General features: G+C 35.3%; 1 protein-coding gene across 1 annotated transcript in view; it reads left to right on the top strand.

Moving 5' to 3' along the window:
* VPS13C (vacuolar protein sorting 13 homolog C) overlaps window positions 1-18,958 on the top strand; it is a 72,556-nt gene extending 53,598 nt beyond the window's left edge. The window contains exons 67-85 of the mRNA XM_088520597.1: window positions 193-428; window positions 766-907; window positions 1,843-1,983; window positions 2,486-2,567; window positions 2,685-2,754; window positions 3,598-3,709; window positions 4,172-4,285; window positions 5,814-5,950; window positions 6,218-6,299; window positions 6,716-6,829; window positions 7,053-7,128; window positions 7,653-7,816; window positions 8,785-8,830; window positions 9,552-9,675; window positions 10,268-10,382; window positions 15,336-15,427; window positions 16,631-16,754; window positions 17,027-17,110; window positions 18,735-18,958. Coding sequence (XP_088376723.1) covers window positions 193-428; window positions 766-907; window positions 1,843-1,983; window positions 2,486-2,567; window positions 2,685-2,754; window positions 3,598-3,709; window positions 4,172-4,285; window positions 5,814-5,950; window positions 6,218-6,299; window positions 6,716-6,829; window positions 7,053-7,128; window positions 7,653-7,816; window positions 8,785-8,830; window positions 9,552-9,675; window positions 10,268-10,382; window positions 15,336-15,427; window positions 16,631-16,754; window positions 17,027-17,110; window positions 18,735-18,836 — 2,157 coding nt within the window. The 3' untranslated portion in view covers window positions 18,837-18,958. The remainder of the gene's footprint in view (window positions 1-192; window positions 429-765; window positions 908-1,842; window positions 1,984-2,485; window positions 2,568-2,684; window positions 2,755-3,597; window positions 3,710-4,171; window positions 4,286-5,813; window positions 5,951-6,217; window positions 6,300-6,715; window positions 6,830-7,052; window positions 7,129-7,652; window positions 7,817-8,784; window positions 8,831-9,551; window positions 9,676-10,267; window positions 10,383-15,335; window positions 15,428-16,630; window positions 16,755-17,026; window positions 17,111-18,734) is intronic.
* Window positions 18,959-19,736: the final 778 nt, after the last annotated feature.

Here is a 19,736-nt window from a genome sequence, read left to right as displayed (position 1 = left end):
CAGAAGTTGAATCCAGTATTTGGGATACAAAATTCCACCAAATCAATATGGCACAATAAATCAAATTAGTTAATAAAAAAGAAAAAAAAAAGTGAATTCTGCTTTGCATATGCGCCAGTTGTTTATTTATTCACAACTTCATCAAGGACCTATGCTTATAATACACCTGTATATATGTTTTTTTCAATGCAGGATGATTGTGGCCAATTTGCTTACAATGCAAATACTCAGATACACTGGGTGTCTTTCCTGGATGGACGCCAGAGAGTGCTGCTTTTCACTGATGATGTTGCATTGGTTTCCAAAGCACGGCAGGCAGAAGAGCTGGAGCAACCTGATCAAGAAATCAACTTGTCAATACATAGTCTTGGACTTTCTCTTGTTAACAATGAAAATAAAAAAGAAATCTCTTATATAGGGATTACTAGGTATGCACATGTAAACCTAAAGATTCCTTTGAATAACCTAAACTTGTCGGCGTATTATAATTTTTGCAGTATTGATGTATAGATGGGAAGCTTTTCCAAGAGAAGTTAGTATAACTGAAAACTTTTAAGCAAAATTAAATTTGATCCTATTACATAATCTGAATCAATAGAATAAATTATCTCTTCCTACCTTTTACAAAGAATTAAATAATAGATTTATTTTTTTCCAGTCTGCGAAATGGGGATCTGAATTTTGCATAGTTGGCACATTGAAGAAGTGTTAAGTGTTTTGATCCGTTCTGTTTGTTTGAATCCTTGACCTCATCATGTCTTGCAGTTCTGGTGTTGTTTGGGAAATGAAACCCAGGCAGAAGTGGAAACCGTTTAGTCAAAAGCAAATAGACCTTTTGGAAAAAGCCTATCAAAAGTATCTGTGTAAAAGTGAACCAGGCTGGCATAAGCTAGACAACAACACTGAGGTATGTTTTGAGTTTCGATATTTAAATGAATATGGAATTTTTGGAACCGAGGTGTTCTCCAGACAGACTTTTATTCTTAAGTAGTGGTCTCAAGAAGACTAACATCAGTGTGGTAGAAAAGTTTACTTAGAATCTGCATGTTAGTTACCAACTTTTATTGCAGTTTTAAGTTAGGTTCTGTGCTGAAAAGTTGTTGGGAGTTTTTAAGAGTAATTCCTATGGCTTGCAATGCTACAGGCTTTTTTTTTTTTTTTTTTTTTTTTAACCTTTGTAAGGATCTTCAAATGCATTCACTTGTCTGAGCTCTTTCCATCGTTACTGATACGACCTATATCCAGGCCATATTCCAAGTGCAAGTTACATAAGGCCTTGAAATGCCTTAGTAAAATAAGTGTTTTCTAGAATCATAATCTTCTTGTTTTCTAAATCATACTTTAATTAAAAAATATATATACCATTACATAAATACTTTACATTACATAAATACTTAGGTTTTGAAAATTTCATTTTTGCATTTGAAGTACATAGTAATAAGATCATATAGCTGTAGGGAATTAGGTTGGACTTGGTTTGGCTTCTTTTTTTTTTTTTTTTCCTCTGCTACCTCAAATGTGTCAGGATCGTGGTAGAAAAGTTGGCTGCGTGAGAACTGTATAACTTACTAAGACATTGTTACGAAGAAGACACACAAGTTCTCCATTAAAAGAACTGGAATTGCATGACATGCTCATCAAGCCAGCTTGTGGGGGTTGTTTTGTTTGCCTTTTTTCATGTATTTTTATCTCTTTCCATGCAAATAATTGACGAGTAATTTAGTAGCCATGTGATGATGAGATGGTGTTTACTATTCTATTTTTCTAGTAATGGAACATTTTATTGTTTTTCCTCAGAATTGCATTAAGCTGTGCATTAGCTCTTCTTTGCTGTGTTTCCAGGTGAATTTTAGTAAGATGCCTATGGAAATGCGTTTCCCTGTCAGATGCAACATCCGACGTAATTTCCTGTCGGGAATTCGGGTTGAATTCAAACAATCACCTCATCAAAGAAGCTTACGGGCTCAGTTGTATTGGCTCCAGGTAGTTCCTGCATTTCTACTGTGACCTGTGAACTAAAATGACACTTTAAAGTTCTTTATGTATATGAAGAGGTATTTCTAAATGCGATAGAGGTGACACTTCTCCCTCTAGTGTCGGGGTTGCAGGACTGCTGTGGATGCCCATGGGTGGGAAAAATACTGCAGAGCTGCCAGCTGGGGTTTTACAAGTAGCATAGAAAAACATACCCCTTCACAGTCAGTTAATGTCAAGTAGAGCACTCTTTTTATATGGAAGGAGGTAAGCATTTTATTCTAGCTAGAATATCTAGAGATAACAGCTGTCTTCAGCATAAGAACTACCTAGCAGATCAAAATGTAAAGTATTGTGGAAAGCAGTTATTCTTAGAAGTTTGGTCTCTGTACAGTTCTGGCAGTGTGAAGAAATAACCGTAAAGAACTTTATTACTTTTTTTTTCCAAATGGAAATGGTCTTTAATTAGTGTGTCATTAAAATATTACTGTATTATGTGATGCTGTTCTAGGTTGATAATCAGTTACCAGGATCAATGTTTCCTGTTGTGTTTCACCCTGTAGCTCCTCCCAAGTCAATTGCTTTGGATTCAGGTAAAGTGAAAGCTTTTGATAGTAAGAAATGTATTAAAATTTGAAGTAGTAATGTGACAAAATATACCTGTGATTTTGTTTTTGTTTTGTTTTTTTTTCTGCATTTTTAAAATTCAGAACCAAAACCATTCATTGACATCAGCATCATCACTAGATTCAACGAATACAGCAAAGTGCTGCAGTTCAAGTGAGTTTAAAATTGTGTTGTTAAATAATTTTAAAGATTTAACCTTTTCCTAAAAACAAGCTTTACTTTAAAAGCCAAATTTTGCTGTCCAGTTACTCTTGAAATCAGTTGTTTGGATTGAGTTTTAAACACTTCTGGTAGAAAAAACACTTGAAAATGAACTCTTTTTTGGGAAATTAAAGATTGACTAGATAAAGACACTGTTATGGAGGTTTTCCAGCTGACAGGTGACACCCGTTTTGCATCAGAGTTGCGTAATTGCCTGTTTGCTGTACAGGGTTGGGTGCATCCAGAGCTCCTAACAACAGGCACTGATGTAGGCTCTAAAGCAGCCAAGTGTGTCAAAATATGTTTTACTGTGAACTGTGTGTTCTTAATATGCCTGTGTCTTCAGCTGAGTTCTTAAGCTATAAAATTAGACAAAATATTTTTTACTTAAGACTTATAGTGCAGCTATTTGTACTAAGTTATAGGATGGTAAATTTCATAAGATAAATAGTTGATAATATGACTTTTGAAGAGAGATCGACTAGGATGAACATGCATGCTATTTAGATGGAGTTATCCATAGTGCCTATGCAATCATGGTCTGTGAAGGTAGGAGGTATTTGATGATGCTTAATATTTTTTTTAGGCAAACTATTGGAGATAGATACAAATCCACAGTGAAGTATTTAGCTTCATGTGGTTGCTAGGCCCCCTAACTGTAAATAAGGTAGTTGGCACAGTAGATCATAAGTCTTATAATGCCATACTACACTACAACACTTTGAACAGAAATGATTATGTGCTTTTTAAGTTAAGCCTGTGTATGTATGAACTCTTCTTTCTCTACTCTCTTAGGTACTTCATGGTTCTTATCCAGGAAATGGCGCTAAAAATTGACCAAGGATTTTTAGGAGCACTCAGTGGACTCTTCACTCCGTCTACAGATCCAGAAGCCGAAAGACAAAGGGTAATATATGGGAGAAAGAGGTGTTTTTTTCCAGAATAGGTCCTTTGCGTTAATATTGGTGTAAAGTTTTGAATACTTCAGTGTGAGTGAGTGTTGTGTTTGATGAAAGGGACGTGCCAAAATAATTCAGAGCAGTCTCAGGAGTCTTTATGAACACTGGCTGCATTAGTAATTTAAGATCGACTTGAGACTCGAGTGTGACCTTGTTGTCTGTTCTTTTAATGTTCAGTTATATATGTTATAAGGTGTTAAGCATGGTGGAGGAAATAAGGTTTGTGCTTATAGAATGGCTTAAGGCCTGTCCTTGTAACTGATCATTAGTCTACAAGATGCATGGAATCTTTTGCTTTTTGTCCTCAGAGAAGGGGCTGGTCCTTACAGTTATAAACTAAAGTTTTTCTATTCTCTCCATCCCATTTCCCCCCTCCCCCCACACGTTTTTCCTTTTGTGTGTAAAACCAGTCCAAATTAATTCAGCGGGATGTAGATGCACTTAACACTGAGCTAATGGAATCCTCCTTAACAGACTTGTCAACACTCAGCTTCTTTGAGCATTTTCATATTTCTCCGATTAAGGTATGTAGTAGAGAAGCTTTGGGTTAATAAAACACTCGGTATTTATGATAGCTTAAATCCTTGTTGTAGTGGCAATATATATATGCTATATTACTATTAAATACTACTATATTACTGTAAATTATAGTAAATACTCTCTTAGATCAACCTTTTGGTTTTTAAGTCCTTTATGTTGTCTTCTGGGGAGGAGTTTTCTGTGTTTGCTAAAATTGGGAGCTGAAATGAACAACTTTCTTAGCTGATGTACCTAGACTACAGAGAGGCCCTTAAAGGAAGTCTTAAAGGGAGGATCCATGGGGTATACAATAATGAGCCAAGCTAGATGGGTATTTAAGCCTGGAATTTTTATTCAAGTAAAATATGAAAATTGTATTGAAGTGCATAATGAAATGCACTTTCACAAACTTGACTTCATTTCTCTTGAACCATTTATATCTCTTGGAACAAGGGAAAAAGATGATCAGTATTGTACACTACTGTGAATCAACAGGATACCTTCCCTATCCCCCCACCCCAAACTGACTAAGAATTTAGAAGAACAAAACCCACTTAGTCCAATTTCCGTATCATAGAATTGACTTACTGAACCTACAAAAGACAGTCATAAACTCACAAACAGATGCTTAATTTGTGGCACACTTTTTTGATTCTTAAAGAAAAAAAAAAAAGCATTCTACTGACTTGAATCAAATTGTCACATTTTTTCCTCATATGATGCTGGTTAGGATTTTATAAGAAGATGAAGCCAGGGAAAGTGCTGCCTGAATAAGACACTATTTTGATCACTAAACCTTGTTCTCTGGCTAGTATGATCACAGCTGTAGAAGAAACACAAGAACATTTAGTCCACTTTATATCTTTGACACGTATAGCATATTGCTTTTTAAGTATGGAAAAGGCTTTTTTTCCTCTATTTTTCCTTAATTCACTGACTCATGCAAACATAACAAAACACTGGATATTGGGAAGACTTGGAAAGAACTATGAGGCCTATTGAAAAACAAACAAAGAATCTTGAGAAGCCTCAAATTCTACATGTTTACTGCTATGCCCTCTTTTGAGGTAGTTTAAAGGCAGAGTATTAATCCTGGTGGTGAGCAAAGAAAATCATTTCTTGCTGCCTCCTGTAAGAGAAGTATGTGGATTTGTTCTAAAGAAAAAATAATGAAATCTTGCAATACTAAATGTTTATTTCTGTTCTGTAGTGACAGTTTCTGGTATAGGTACAAAATATGTGATTAGTTGCAGAGATATGTACTAGACTAGTCAAGTAAATCAGAACTGAAAAATTAACTTTAACTTGTAATTAAGCTCGGCTAATTTACAGACATTTCTGTCATGGTCCAGATAGAAGTAAACACACATAATCATAGCTGAATTCAGATGTTTTAGATTAAATTGAGACTTGGATGGAATATAAATAAATGTTACCAAAGTAACAGTACAGTGAATTTAAGTGTGCTTGTTCAAATTGTACAGTTCCTCCGAGCACACAACCTGTCGTTTTTAAACGTTTATGTTTTCTTAGTTGCATTTGAGTCTGTCTCTGGCTTCTGGTGGTGAAGCATCAGATAAGGGTGAAGAAATGATAGCTATCCATTCTCTGAATTTGCTGTTGAAAAGTATTGGAGCTACTCTTACAGATGTGGATGACCTTATTTTCAAGTAAGCTAATAAAGATAGTTTTAAAATATTTTAAATAAAGCTACTAGGCTGTTAACTATGTCTTTATAGCTCTCAATAAAGGTGTATTTGTAAAACTTTGCAGACTTACACTAATATAACGTGATAGAGCCTTCTGGGGATGGAGGGAAGAAGTGGTTTGTGCATTTTTTTTCAAGAAAATAGGGTTTCAGGGTCATTCAAGGAGTTGAGACCTACTTGAGAAGGGGAAAAGTATTTATAATGAAGCCTTGATTAATTGTCTTTCAGGCTTGCTTTCTTTGAAATTAAGTATCAGTTCTACAAGAGAGACCAGCTGATGAAGAGAGTTGTTATACATTATGGTGAACAAGTAAGTTCATTTAGGCAAGCCTCTGCATAAATTTCTGAGTAAATATCTTTTGGAATGTTGAAAATAGGGAATGAAAGGAAAATAGCACTAAAAGCTACTATTTTTTTTCCTGTGTTCATGGTAGTGAGGTGTGAATCTTGTGGTCCCATATTGAAATACGAATACATAGTTCTCTTGCAAATTAGTTGAAGTAATTGTTTCTTTCTGTTTATATGCTTCTTCACCACAATATTCTAGTGGAGTTCTTCATACATATCCTTTCATCTTTTGCCTAATGCACTTGGCGGTACAGCAGAAATACTCGAGTAGCCAAACATCCTAAGTGGATGCTACTCAAAACTTGCCAGGTAAATAAAATGGGAAATACATGTAACAGTATTTAATAGTTCTATACTTGTTTTTGCTTTTTTACTTAGCTCCTGAAGCAGATGTATGTTCTTGTACTTGGGTTAGATGTTCTTGGAAATCCATTTGGCTTAATCAGAGGCTTGTCTGAGGGAGTTGAAGCATTCTTCTATGAGCCTGTCCAGGTATGACTTCCATGATTCTTCAGCTGTCTATTTTTGGTAGGCCAGTTTGAATATACGTGTGGAACTGTAATTTCGTTGTCACTTGAATTTATACCTTGAGCAATTAAGAAAGCTGTAATATTTTGTTAATTAAAAAAAATACATATTTAGATAATTGAACTTTTGCTGTGTAAAGGACTTGCTAGTGGTTCAGGTTGTGTAGACATATACTGTTCACTTTCAGGGAGCTGTTCAAGGACCTGAAGAATTTGCTGAAGGCTTTGTAATTGGTGTTAAAAGTCTTCTTGGACACACAGTGGGTATGTACTGTAGTGCTACACTTCGGATAAATTATATTAACTCACAGATCCTCAGAGATCGTGTTTGTAGAGCTTTCTTATTTTGAAGGGAAACATCTTAATAATATCTACATAGTAATTTTTTGTCAAGTATCTAAATGTGTCAGTAGGTATTGCCAGTACATGTTACAGATCATTTACACCGAACTTATCTGGGAGACTCTACATCTCTATTTTGTTTGGTAAGGAAACAAGTTATAAAACATTGGTTGTATCATTTGGAGCCTGCTGAGAATGAATAAGGAAAGGAATTGTAATGCTCCTAGAATGTTATCTTGAGGAGAATACATAGGACAATATATGGTTAGGTTTTATTTAGTTATATTGCTAGATCTCAGGACTGAGTCTGGAGCTTTATAGAAAATATGATAGTCTGTGTAGATAAATATCTCAATTTATTGCCTATTGCCAATTATTTATTGTGTGCTGTTGTCTGTTAAATTGTGGACAAAAAATAGCTTCTGCTTTCTGCTTTGTTCCATCAGGTGGTGCAGCAGGGGTGGTGTCTAGGATCACTGGATCTGTTGGGAAAGGTTTGGCTGCTATCACTATGGACAAAGAATATCAGCAGAAACGGAGGGAGGAAATGGGTCGCCAGCCTAAAGACTTTGGTGACAGTCTGGCCAAGGGGGGAAAAGGCTTGTTACGGGTATAAACTTTTACTTCTTCACATTTGAAGTATGGTATACTAACACATAATAAATTTATGAAAATTGTAATAAACTCCTCTGTAGTGAGGTCTTACAAAAGCCAATTTTTTTTCTTGGTTTAGTTTTTTTATTATTATTTTTATTAGATCCTTGTAAGTACTGCATCAGGTTGAAGATTTTTTTTCTGAAACAGGCCTCTATAAGCCCTCTCTTCTTTGGCATCTGAAGTCGAGAATCATTTCTGGTCAATGAAAGATCATGTCTAATTCTAGCTACAGTCTTTAGGATGAGACAATCCTGATGCAAACAGTTGCTGAGATCTCTATTACCTGAATGCAGATTAGATATCTTAACAACTTGTATCACTTGCCCTTCAAAATAAAAGCAGTCAGCTTATTTCTAAGTAACTTTAAATTATAAAGTAGTAAGCTGCTTCTTTTGATCCTGTTTGCGAACAAATTCAAAAAATGCCTCTGTGGATTTACGTTCTTCTACCTTAGAGCAGTTAAACTGCTTTAATTGAAAGTGTATCACAGAATTATTTGATGTTAATCTTGAGTATTTGATGTCACTCACTCATGACAGGGAGTTTGGGTGCTATGGAGAGCTTTCTGTTAGTAGTGAACATGAAATGGTAGCTTTCGTCTTAATTATTACAAGAAGGGCTACTCTTCAAAGATGTGTTAGTCTTTGTTGCAAGAATAAATGTTCATCCATCTATTCATTTTGCATCTTCTCTTTCTCTTTCTTTGCTTTCTTTTAGTTAGCGTGTCCTTAAGAATTTAAAAAATAAAACATGCCCTCTCCCAGCCTCCAGAAAACACACAGGAAAAAACATAGCCCATTATTTCTGATATTAAACTTGTCTAAAAAAATTAAAAGGAAGGATGGGAAACACCCAATTCTGCAGTGTGCTACAGCATTTCTCTTTCTAAATAACAACTTAATTCTATTCCTTTTTTTCCAGGGTGTTGTTGGGGGTGTGACTGGCATAATCACTAAGCCTGTAGAAGGTAAGTACAAAGGGAGCAATGCACTGCTTAAACCATTTTCCACTATTTTACAGTTTAAATATTTAAATTTAATAAATTCAGATGCAAGTACAGAAACATACTGCTTAAACTTATTTATTTTTAATTGAAATGCTATCTTAAGACACTTCGAATATATTTATAGCTATTTGTTTTATCTAAAAAAGGAATGATTGTCATTGAATATTTTGTTGAGCTTGCTGTAGTATCCAGTTTATTGTTTAAAACTAGAATAAAGATAGTAAAATAATGAAAACAAACATAAACAAAAAAAGCTTTAGCAGTTAGAAAGTATTATATTCTATTTTGTGAGTACTGCAGCAAAAGGGATGAACAATTAAAATGGCATCTTCACTGGAGATGACAAATGTTTCTTTCCTGATTCTCCCTGGGGACTCTAAAGGTGGGAATCAGATTATTTGGTTATGGCCATGGTCCCTTTCAGATTAACAACTTTGCTGGCTCTGAAGGCTTTTAAAGTGTGAAGTGAACAGAAGTATTACTGAAGAGGCAGGGAAGGAATATTTGACCTCTTATAGAGAACTTTTTTGGAAAGGGGATGCTTCTAATCCTTTCTTTGAGAATGTTTCCACTACAAAAGAGTCTGAACACAGGTTGGACCAGTAATGGTTTAATTCTGTAATTACACAGCCTGGTTATTAAAACAATCTCAAAATCTGTCTCTTTCTGTCTCCCTTTAAAGGTGCTAAAAAAGAAGGTGCAGCTGGATTTTTTAAAGGAATTGGAAAGGGGCTTGTAGGAGTCGTTGCCCGCCCCACAGGAGGCATCGTGGACATGGCAAGCAGCACCTTCCAGGGGATCCAAAGGTAACACATCTGGGGAAAGTTCTGGAGCAGGCAGTTTCACTGGATTCTCCAGGTGCTGGGCACCAGGTAGTGAGGAAATCTGATAGGGACGCAAAACTATTTGCCTTAATTGCAATATGCAGTACAATGTACAGTATTAAGAAGTACTTCCAGTAGAACTTTGTCGTGAATGCCATAAAGTCTAGAAATTGTTGCTTCAAAACACGTCTTGCAGCATTGTGATTAGGTAGGCAACCTGACTGTATTCTTTTTTCCCCTCCCCCTCAAGCTAATAAAGTTCAGATGAAAAATTTGAATAAAACAACAGCTAATTGCAAATTTTGCTTCTGAAATAGGTTTGTGTACTCCTGAATGCAAATATCTAGATGTCATTTAAACCTGTTGTAGAAAAGAGATGATGGGAATTATAGGCTGAAATGTTGTCTGTTTGAAATTCAGTTGTGCACATCAGGGGCTTCCTGTGCTCTAAGCACAGCAAAGGAAAGTACTGTTAGAAAAAGCGGTGTTTGGAAAAAAGAATTTGAGGACAAAATAGGCAATATGAGTATGAAACTCGAAACTAGTAAACTCGCTGTTTGACTGTCTCTGGCAGGGTGGCAGAATCAACTGAAGAAGTATCTAACCTCCGTCCTCCACGTCTTATCCATGAGGACGGCATCATCCGGCCCTACAACAGGGCGGAAGCTGAGGGCTATGATTTATTTGAGGTATGATGTTGCCCTGTAAATAGTTCAATTTCTCTGTTCTCCATAAAAGATGTGTTAGAAAAAAGCTATGTGGATCTATAGTTGATGATATCTGTAGCTAAAATTTGACAGCCTGTTTTTCCTTAAGCAAGCCTCTGTAGCAAACAACCCACGTTGTTAGCAGTAAACAATATACTGGAGAAACTGGAGCAGTACTCTTAAATGATCTTCTGCACATTATGATCATTGACTGCTTGTTTTCTGCTTAGGAAAGAGGTTTATTTTAGAGTAGATATGTGGAAACACTTTGACACTCAGTTCTAATATTTTGCTTAGAAACAGGACTAAAGCAGGCTCACAAACTAAACAATTCTAAAGTGGGATGAGTATAGCATACTTGATATGCAGTGCAGTTACTGAAATTCCTGTGTTTTCTTTGGTGGGATCAGCAGTTGCAAAATCTGCACGAGTTCTTCAAGTATCACCTTCTTGTTTTTTCTTCTGTTGTTCTTAATGCTAATGCTTAATGCTGTCATAGCTGCAGGTGGTGTATGATCGATCATCTAGCCTGCCTCCACATCTGGATGTGGCTGGAGCGTGGAGGATGAATAATACTAGCCTTCATGTTCCAGATAGTTGGGATCCAGTTAAATTATAGTTCAAGTTTCATGTTCTTAAAAATATTAATTTGGTTGCTAAAAAGATAGTGTGAAATAATTGGTAAATAATGGAAATAATGATACATTACCATTTTAAAACTAAAGCCTATTTGCTACTTCCTTCTAGATGTCAGTTTTAATCCTCATTTTTTCAGTCTATTTCTAATGTTTCTCTTCTTTCTCTTTCTTTCCTGGCATACGCAGCAAGAACTGGAATAATGGAGTAAACATTTTCCTTATTTCTTCTTGGTTTTCCTTGTGGTCTTTTATCTGCCTTAAGCATTTAGATTAAGGGAATTCAATTTAACATCCTCCCATCTACCCCCCAGAATCACTCATGTCTTTTTTTATGTACCAGTTGAACAAAGTCACATTTCATGTTATCTAGACTAAGTGGGGAGGGAAAAAGGAATACAAGAAAAAAAAAGAAAAAGAAACTTGAATAATCATCTAAGGTCCAATTAGATGAAAAGAGGGAGATGAGACATAGGATGTTTTTTCATTTATTTTTCTTCTGGAGTTTTGTTCAACATGTAAAAGCAAGCTTTTAGCTGTTAACATATATATGGTATTAAAAGTGAGATTCGTGGCCTCACTTGCTTTAAAATATATCCATATATATTTACATATATATATATATATAGGGATTGTTTTTATAAAGCAAGTGAAGCCACAAATCTCACTTTTATTACACACCTTATAAACTAAACTGAGCTTAAATGGAAGCAATCATTTGCTTATTATACATAAATAACTTTGAGCAGGGATACCTTTCTGTTAATTCTTGACTATAACAGCCTATAGTCAGCTTTGCATTTCATCTTGCATTTTTAACAGTCTCCTCATATTTTTAATTTAACTAATTAAGTGAAAGTAAGCAATTGTATTGTTAGTTAAAACCAAGCTGTTAATGTGGTGAGAATTTGGATTTCAATATCTTTTCAGTAATGTTGTGCTTCCGCATGTTTTTTCTATCTATCGGAAGGGAACAGGTAGCACAAATAACACTGGAAGTTGGACGCTGTGCAGTTTTTGCACATCTAACTGTATTTTTCATAGACCTAACTTGTGTAGATTAGAATTGAATATTAACCAAAAAAGAATCCTATTTGTAGTTTTCTAAATATAATTTCTTCCTCTCGGTAGCATGTTAATTTTCACTCTCGTGAAAAGTCACTGTAGTTTTGATTTTATCCTGGAGTTTAGTGTTAAGGGGAAGTTTTGTTTTTTAATATAATTTCTAAGCAGGGTAGACAGTGGCCTTACAAAAAGGAGGATATTTTAGCAAGGAAGATAAGGTGTAAGGTCAGTTTATTAGCCTTTACAGATGTATTCCACACTAACTCAATTTACGTTCCATGAACAGCCCAGTGTGTAGGTGCTAGTTATGTTGAATTTTGGATCCAAGTTTGGTTTGCCATCACAAATACTTGAGCAGAATCACACCTGCTGATCTTGTTTAACTCACTGTATCATTCCCCTTTTAAAAATAGGTAGAGAACAAATTTTCATTATTTAGAAATAGACTATTGCAATATGCTAGATTGCCTGGATTATTTCCTGGATTTGCCTGCATTCTTGACTTTGTGATACTCCGTGCCTGCCATATGACTACTGGCCCAGGAGTTGTTCAGCGCTCTCTGATGTTGAAGCTATTTTCAAATACATTTCTACCCCCATTACATACTTCCGGAGTTTTTTGTATGGTTCTATATCAAGACTGATTCCTGCACTGAGTCATGTTTCATTCAATTGATGAATTAATCCAAATAAATCTGAGAAAGCTCTGTCTCTAGGCTGCTGCTCCAGTTGTAATAATGCCTCTGCTCAGGCCTCTTCACAGATTTTGCTTGTCATTTGTATCAAATTAAAGGTAACTTTCCTCAGCTGATGGAAAACTCGTGTTGTACTATTTCTTCCTCTCCAAGCAACCTGCTCTTGTGTGCCTTCCATGGGGAAGGGTTTGGTAGTTCTCCTCTGCTTTTGAGCTCATTCTTCTACAGACTGGTTGTTGTTTTTAATGTTTCACTTTAATGTTCATATCCTTTAAATATATATATATTTATATATAATTTTTATATATTTATATGTATATAATTATATACGCTTGCAAGTGTGAAACCCTGAGGAATGATCCCTTCATCTTATCCGGTGGTTTATGGACAGGAAGGAAGTCTTCCTTCTTGATTGATAAAAGCACTCGTATTTGAGAGGTACATAATGATATAGATATTAGACCTCTGCTTATGTCTTGCAAGATAAGCCTTTTTTTAAATTTTATTTTACCCTGCTCAGAAGTGTTGTTTTTGCAGAACAAGGTCAGCAACCACATCACACAGTTTACGTAGGTAAACTGGTTCTTAGTGCATTTTCCAAGGGACTGCTACATCTAATGCACACAGACTACAAAGGAGTTTGCTCAGGAAGTTCCAAACTTTCAAGTCAAATTTGGCATCTTGCAAATCATGTCCCTAATTCATGCACAGTAAGACTGTAGCATGCAGGCAGCTCTTAAACAGAAATATACTGTCTGTACTGTTGGAGAAATCAAAGCAAAAGTAAGAGAACTGCAAGATAATTGATTCTCAGGAAGTAAAATCTCCTTGTTTTTTACCTTTGTATATGTGTATCTTTGGGGTCTGACATGATGTGGTTTGTGGTACTGACAGTGTTGTGTAGCAGGGTGAATACTAAGCTACATTTCCAGAGACTTAGAGGTCTCAATTCTAAGTCTATGCAGATCCTGCAGAGACTTCTGACAAATACTACTTTTTTTTTTTCTTTTTTTAATAAGATAAATCAATGATGTTTTTTGTTGGTTGTTCTTTTTTTAAATGAGGAATATTGATCCAGCCCTGACATGCATTGTATTTCTTATGAACAGAGTTTACCAGAAACTCTAATTGTAGTAACTTGTTGTATGTAAACTCTAAAGGTGTGATGAGAACAATTTCAGGGGTCGCTGAAACCAGACCTTCTCTCCAAAGTGGTGAATCCAAACAGAAACACACTTTTGAGTAAATCCCTGTTTTTAAATATGTGGTATGTCTCCCTTTCTTGTATCCAACTAAAATGGTTCAAAATATGGGTTTCAACCTTTGAATTGCAGTCTTAAATGGTGGAATTTTTCAATTTCCTTTATTTTTTGATTTCTACTTGTAAAATACTTAAGATTCAGCTATCAAATTTGAGATAGCATTTTGATTTTTTTGTTTTGTTTTATAGCTGTCCTGTAAGCTGCCCTTACAAGAAAATCGTATATTTAATACCAGCAGACCATTTCAAAGTAGTAACCCAAGTATATTTTCCCATAAAACATAAAGCAAAACTACCTGTAAAATACTGAGCAAAACTGTCTGTAAAAGCAGACAACAAATTTGTTGGGGCAGAAACACATTGCTTGCTTGCTTACTAAGAAATCATGCCTTTTTATAATTTTTCACATAATATTTTGCTGAATACTCATTTCTTACAAGTATGTTGATATAACTAACTCTGAATCCTCTTTTCTATTAAACCAGCATTACTGCGAGGTTAATCTAAGCCAACTGTGAGACACTTCCCATGCTCATGTTTGGAGCTAATCGAAGGCTGTAAAAGTCTGATGTTTTTGTGACATGTTACAGAAAACATTATGTCTAAGTTAAATAGCAAGTATAGAATAAGAGATATGGAGGAAAAAAAAGAATAATCCAAAAATTAATAACATAAAAAGAGCTAGGAAATCCTGAAAACATCTTTATTTCAACTTTTTTTACTTACATATTCGCATAGTTTGCCACTTGAGTTGTAGTTCTCTAAAAGGATCATGAAATGAGAACAGCAATTAGATCTGCATTTTTTTTTTTTATCTTCCTTTGTATTTTGGGTCTTTAATAAGCATTTCTGTCTGGCACTTCAGAAGCCTGACTTTGAGGTGTGCTGAGTATCCGTACCTTGATAGCTTCTTAGTTCTGTGAGTCTGGGTCATCCTTAAAGATAGTGTCACAGGATTTTTCACTCTTTAATTAAGTCTGCAAAGGAGACATAGCAGAATAAGAATTACCAAATGGTTTTAAAATGAAAGAAAGTAAGCTGGAGAAGTGCAAGCTGACAGGCAGGTAGTCTCATGGCCCTGCGGTGTCACTGTGCCACCTGCCAGGTGGAAGAGAACAGGCCACTTCAAGAGTACGAACTCTGGGAGAGGCTGCCTTTAAAGAACCAGATTAACTAGGTAACTTTTAATGCTTTTGAATTAAAAACACTGTTCTGAGTGGTTTTTTTTTTTTTTTTTTTTATGGTTCGATTATATATTTTTTTTCATTTGCTGCCTTAGAAGTTGCACATCAGAAAACTGGAGCAAGAGAGCTATCGATTCCACTGGGCGCTTCCGAGAGGCAGGAGGGCAAATCTTCTTGTTACCAACAGGTATGGAGATGTGAAGGTTTCTGGAAGCTGCTCCTGGGTTTGAGTTGGAGTCAGGCATTTGGATAAGTCTAAAAAATAAATTTACTATTCTCTGTGCCTGTCCTTTATCATTTGCTTGATTTTACAATTGTATTTTGTTTATGGAAACTGTAAAACGACAGCTCTGAAATGCTATTGATAGTAATACTAATTGAGGAGGTCATTTTACTTGACTCTGGGGTCCGACATTTGTATCATACTGAGGTAAAAATAGTAATATATTTTCTTTGCTTTTGACTTGTAAATTAGCTTGTGCAAAGTTTTTAGGGTCAATGCATATTATTGCAATTCTGTTTAATTGAAAGTTACTCTAACTGCAGTGTCTAATTTTTTTTTTTTTGAAATAATGTTAACACCTTTCATTTCCTGATGAGTTTACTAGTCTCAGTCAGTTTGAGGAATTAAAACTTTACAAATATATTTAGATAATGAGAGAGCCTCATGGATTATGGTATCGACATGCCACATATCACTTATTTTTTGACCTTCTTTTACATATGTCATAGGCTTATACATGAAGACACTTTGAGAGGAAGACAATAGGGTTTGTCCTATAGCTATCAGCCCATCTCCAAAACTATGGTGCAAGAAAACAAGCCTTTTCAAGATACTGCCATAGTCTTCATGTTAACTTTAGGTGGCTTGCTTATTGCTTTAGCTCCATGTATGCTTCTCTCTTTATTCAACTTCCTGCCTACCTGCATAAAAATTCTAGGTTAATTCCATTTAAAACTGTAAACTCCAGTTACTTCATCTCTCGGTCTAACTACTCTGCATTTGTGTCACTGTGTAGCCAGTATTTAGCTGTCTCACCGCCCTCGTCTGGTGTAGACTGGCTATTGTGCATGGATTTGAATTAATTGAAAACCCTCTAACAATCAACTATGGTGGAATATTTGCATTTGGAGGGAGTGAGATGAGTTTTAATTAACTTTTCCTTTGCGTGCCATGTTATATTATATGTCATTTATAGGACTAATAGACAAAGTATTCTTCTTCAAGACCGCAAGGAACTTGAGTGCCTCAGTTACTCACTGGCTTTTTTTTTTGATTCCTATAAAAATTCCTTTTCAAATTAATTTCTCTTCTTGGTTTTGTTTTCTGGTAAGATTATGGTTAAAGGGAGAATGCAATGTGACTCGGTTCTTTCTGTCTTCTGAATAGGAGAGTGATATATGTAAAAGAAGTGGAAATCCTGGGTCATTTAACAACAGAGTGGGATTTTTTATTTGAAGAATTTACACACCGTCCTGTTTATGAAGCAAATGTTTTAAAAATCACTGTTATGGTAAGAGAAGCATTTTTTTTCCCCCTCATTTAAAAGTATTGATTTGAGACAGCTAAACATAATCCTGATTCATTTAAGGATTCTAACTGCTAGTGATGGAACTGGGAGAAAGGAGTTATTCAGATTGTTTTGGAAGTATGGATTGGGTTGGGTTGGACAGAGGCCCTGTAGAAATGTGACTAGAGGTTGACCTTCAAGCCAGGTCAGTATCAGATTCTGCCTTCGTGTCACATCAGTCACCCAAACCATGTGTTTGTTCTGCTCTGCAATAGGATCAAGGGATATTCCAAAGGAAGGACAGTATGGGTCGTGAGTGTGTAAAGACAATTCAGCTTCAGGATGAATTTACAGCAAAGGTATATTCTCTTTTCTTCTATTTTTTTTTCCTTGATTATGTTTTTTAGCAATTGTTGAAACTCAATGTCAGAAGGATGGTAACGTTTAGAAGGCAGGTATAGAATGGACTGCTGGACCTGGGCTGGTTACCATATAGTAACAATAGTATGGCTGGTTGTCATACTTACTAATTCAAAAATTATTTTTAGCTGGAGTAGGATCAGACAGATTAGTTTAAAGCATTCAAGAAAAGTAAATGCAATCGTAGACTCAAGTTGAAGTTACATTGTCTTATGCTTCATGTATCAAAATTCAGGAAAATAAGATTTAAATAATGGGCATGGTAACCTTTTTCTCAAGGATTCAAGGAAACTCTGTATTCCGCTGCCTCCTCATTATTTTAGGATCACTGGGTTTGCCTGTTAAGTGTATGCTTGTGTTAAGACTATGGTTTTCTACCATTTATCTGTAAATGTTCATGTTACTCTTGTTCATAAGCATTTGAAACATGCCACTTCTCAGTAAATGCTGAAAATTGCCAGTTAAATCAGACTGATGGTCCAAGTTAGCCCTGCTTTCAACCTCTGTTTAAAGGTAAACAGTCATGAGCACTAGTCATGGGTACTAGGCATTAAATAAAATTTATTGATTTCATCATACTGCTTTGGTCAGTTAAGCTCTCTTGTACATTATTTGGATCTCTTAATTTATTTAACTATTTATCCAATTTATAGAGAGAGCTGTCATGGTAAACTTTGGCCAAAAACCAAAAGTTCATTTGAAGTTTGTGTTTGTTTGTTTGGGTGTTGTTTTTTTTTTTGACCTGAACATAACCCCTTCCATCATAGCCATTTACCTCAGGCTAAAACTGAGGTGCTCAAAAAAGAGTTTTATATTTTTTTTTCTATTTTTTTTTAGAAGAGAATAGATTATTTACTTTGATATCTGAGAATAAATGCTTTATTTTGATCTCTGATAGTAAATTTTTGTCAAAGTAAGAATCTTATGGTCTTTGAGCTATTTTTATGGTCTTCAAGCCAAGATCATATGTAGCAAAATAAATAAAGGATATTGTGAATTGATGTGCATGCAAATTCGTAGATCTAATATGTTGCAATTCTTGATCTGTATGCTTTTTTTAAAGGCTGTTTGGCTCATAGCAGGGGAAATTCAGCCAAGATAGAGAGCTGCTTTGTGGTACTCTCTGTCTGCACTTGTAAGAAAATGATTACGCTTCTGTTAGAGACCACTGCATATGATGTGGAATGGTTATTTAAATGTCAGTTGCTGCTGTTTCATGGAGCATGGACTTGCCATGTGATGAATTTGATGCTGGACCTTTAAAAGGCCCAACTTTGGAAGCTATTGAACGCATTTAGTCTTGGAAATGTCATCTGCTCATCATCTGCTCGTCTAGTTTAAGGTTTATCTAGTTAAACAGGAATAACATCACTAATGTTACCCCTTGAAAAAACTGAGCAGATGGATTGATAACATGATTCAAGGCAGACAAATTGGTCATCCAGTATGTATGTGCTAATGAATGTGTGTTTAATCGGGCATTTTTTGTATCATTTTGTAGAAGAAATCTAGAGATTGCACACTTCAATTTTCTTCCTTTTTTCCCGTTGTGTTGCTTTACAGAGGGTTTGTCATGCCATTGAGGAAGCCCAAGCAGCAAGAAGACAACAGAGGCTGGTGAAGCAAGCGTCCTTGCAGCTGAAGAAACTGCCAGCGCTGTCTTGATAATGACAGGATTTGTCGGGTTTGACCTTTGGTATGCAATCCTAAAGTTGAGTAGAAGCAAAATGGAAACATTATACAGCAAATAAAGATAAAATACTTCTGATGTCTTCCTTGGAAGCAAACTGTCATAAATGCTTCATTTAAAAAAGACCATGTCTCTTTTCAAAAGTAGTGGGAAATACATGCCTAGGATAAAACATTCTTTCCAGAACTACTGATTTAATTACTCTGAAATAAACATGTAACACTTCAAAAATTACTGCTCTCTCTAAAAAGTTTTCCCACTCTGAATTTTTCTAATTAGTGTCCTTTTTTTTTTTGTAAATTTATTCTAACATAAAATGGTGATCAATTTGCACTCTGAGGTTATGGTTTACAAAGAGGTTGAAGTAATAGTGGTTCTAGCTTTTGGAAAACTAAAATCCTTAGTTATTAATTGAAACTCATTAAAAACTTCTGTTTTTAAAGAGCATTTGCTTTAAATTAGGGGTGTGTACACCTTAACCACTATAATTTCATCCATATCTCTTCTGTATCGTGAAAATATTGCACTCTTGAGTAATGTAAGAATGAATATGCATTAAAGATATAGGCTATTGTTATGTGGAAATGATTACTTTGGAAGCTGCTTGTTCCCACTGTAAATGAAAATTTACATTTTATAAATGGAAAAATGTTATTTACTACTTGTAATGTGCATGAATGTGGCTTTGTACACTCTAAAGTGTTCTCCAGGAGAAACAGTTAAAATACACTGTTTTTAGGTAGCATTGTATGTCAAGGCTTAATCCAAAGTAATTAGTTTTCATATTTCAGTGTGTAGTTGTTTCACTGTAAGTATGCGGTGTAATTAAGCTGGAAGTCAGTTTTGATGCATTATTTTTGTAGCAGCTTCTTTTG

Source organism: Tinamus guttatus, unplaced genomic scaffold (genome assembly GCF_059628265.1).
Source record: "Tinamus guttatus ecotype Peru unplaced genomic scaffold, ASM5962826v1 Tinamus_guttatus_pri_ptg000004l, whole genome shotgun sequence".
Taxonomy (NCBI): Eukaryota; Metazoa; Chordata; class Aves; order Tinamiformes; family Tinamidae; genus Tinamus; species Tinamus guttatus.
This window is presented reverse-complemented; position numbering and strand designations above follow the sequence as displayed.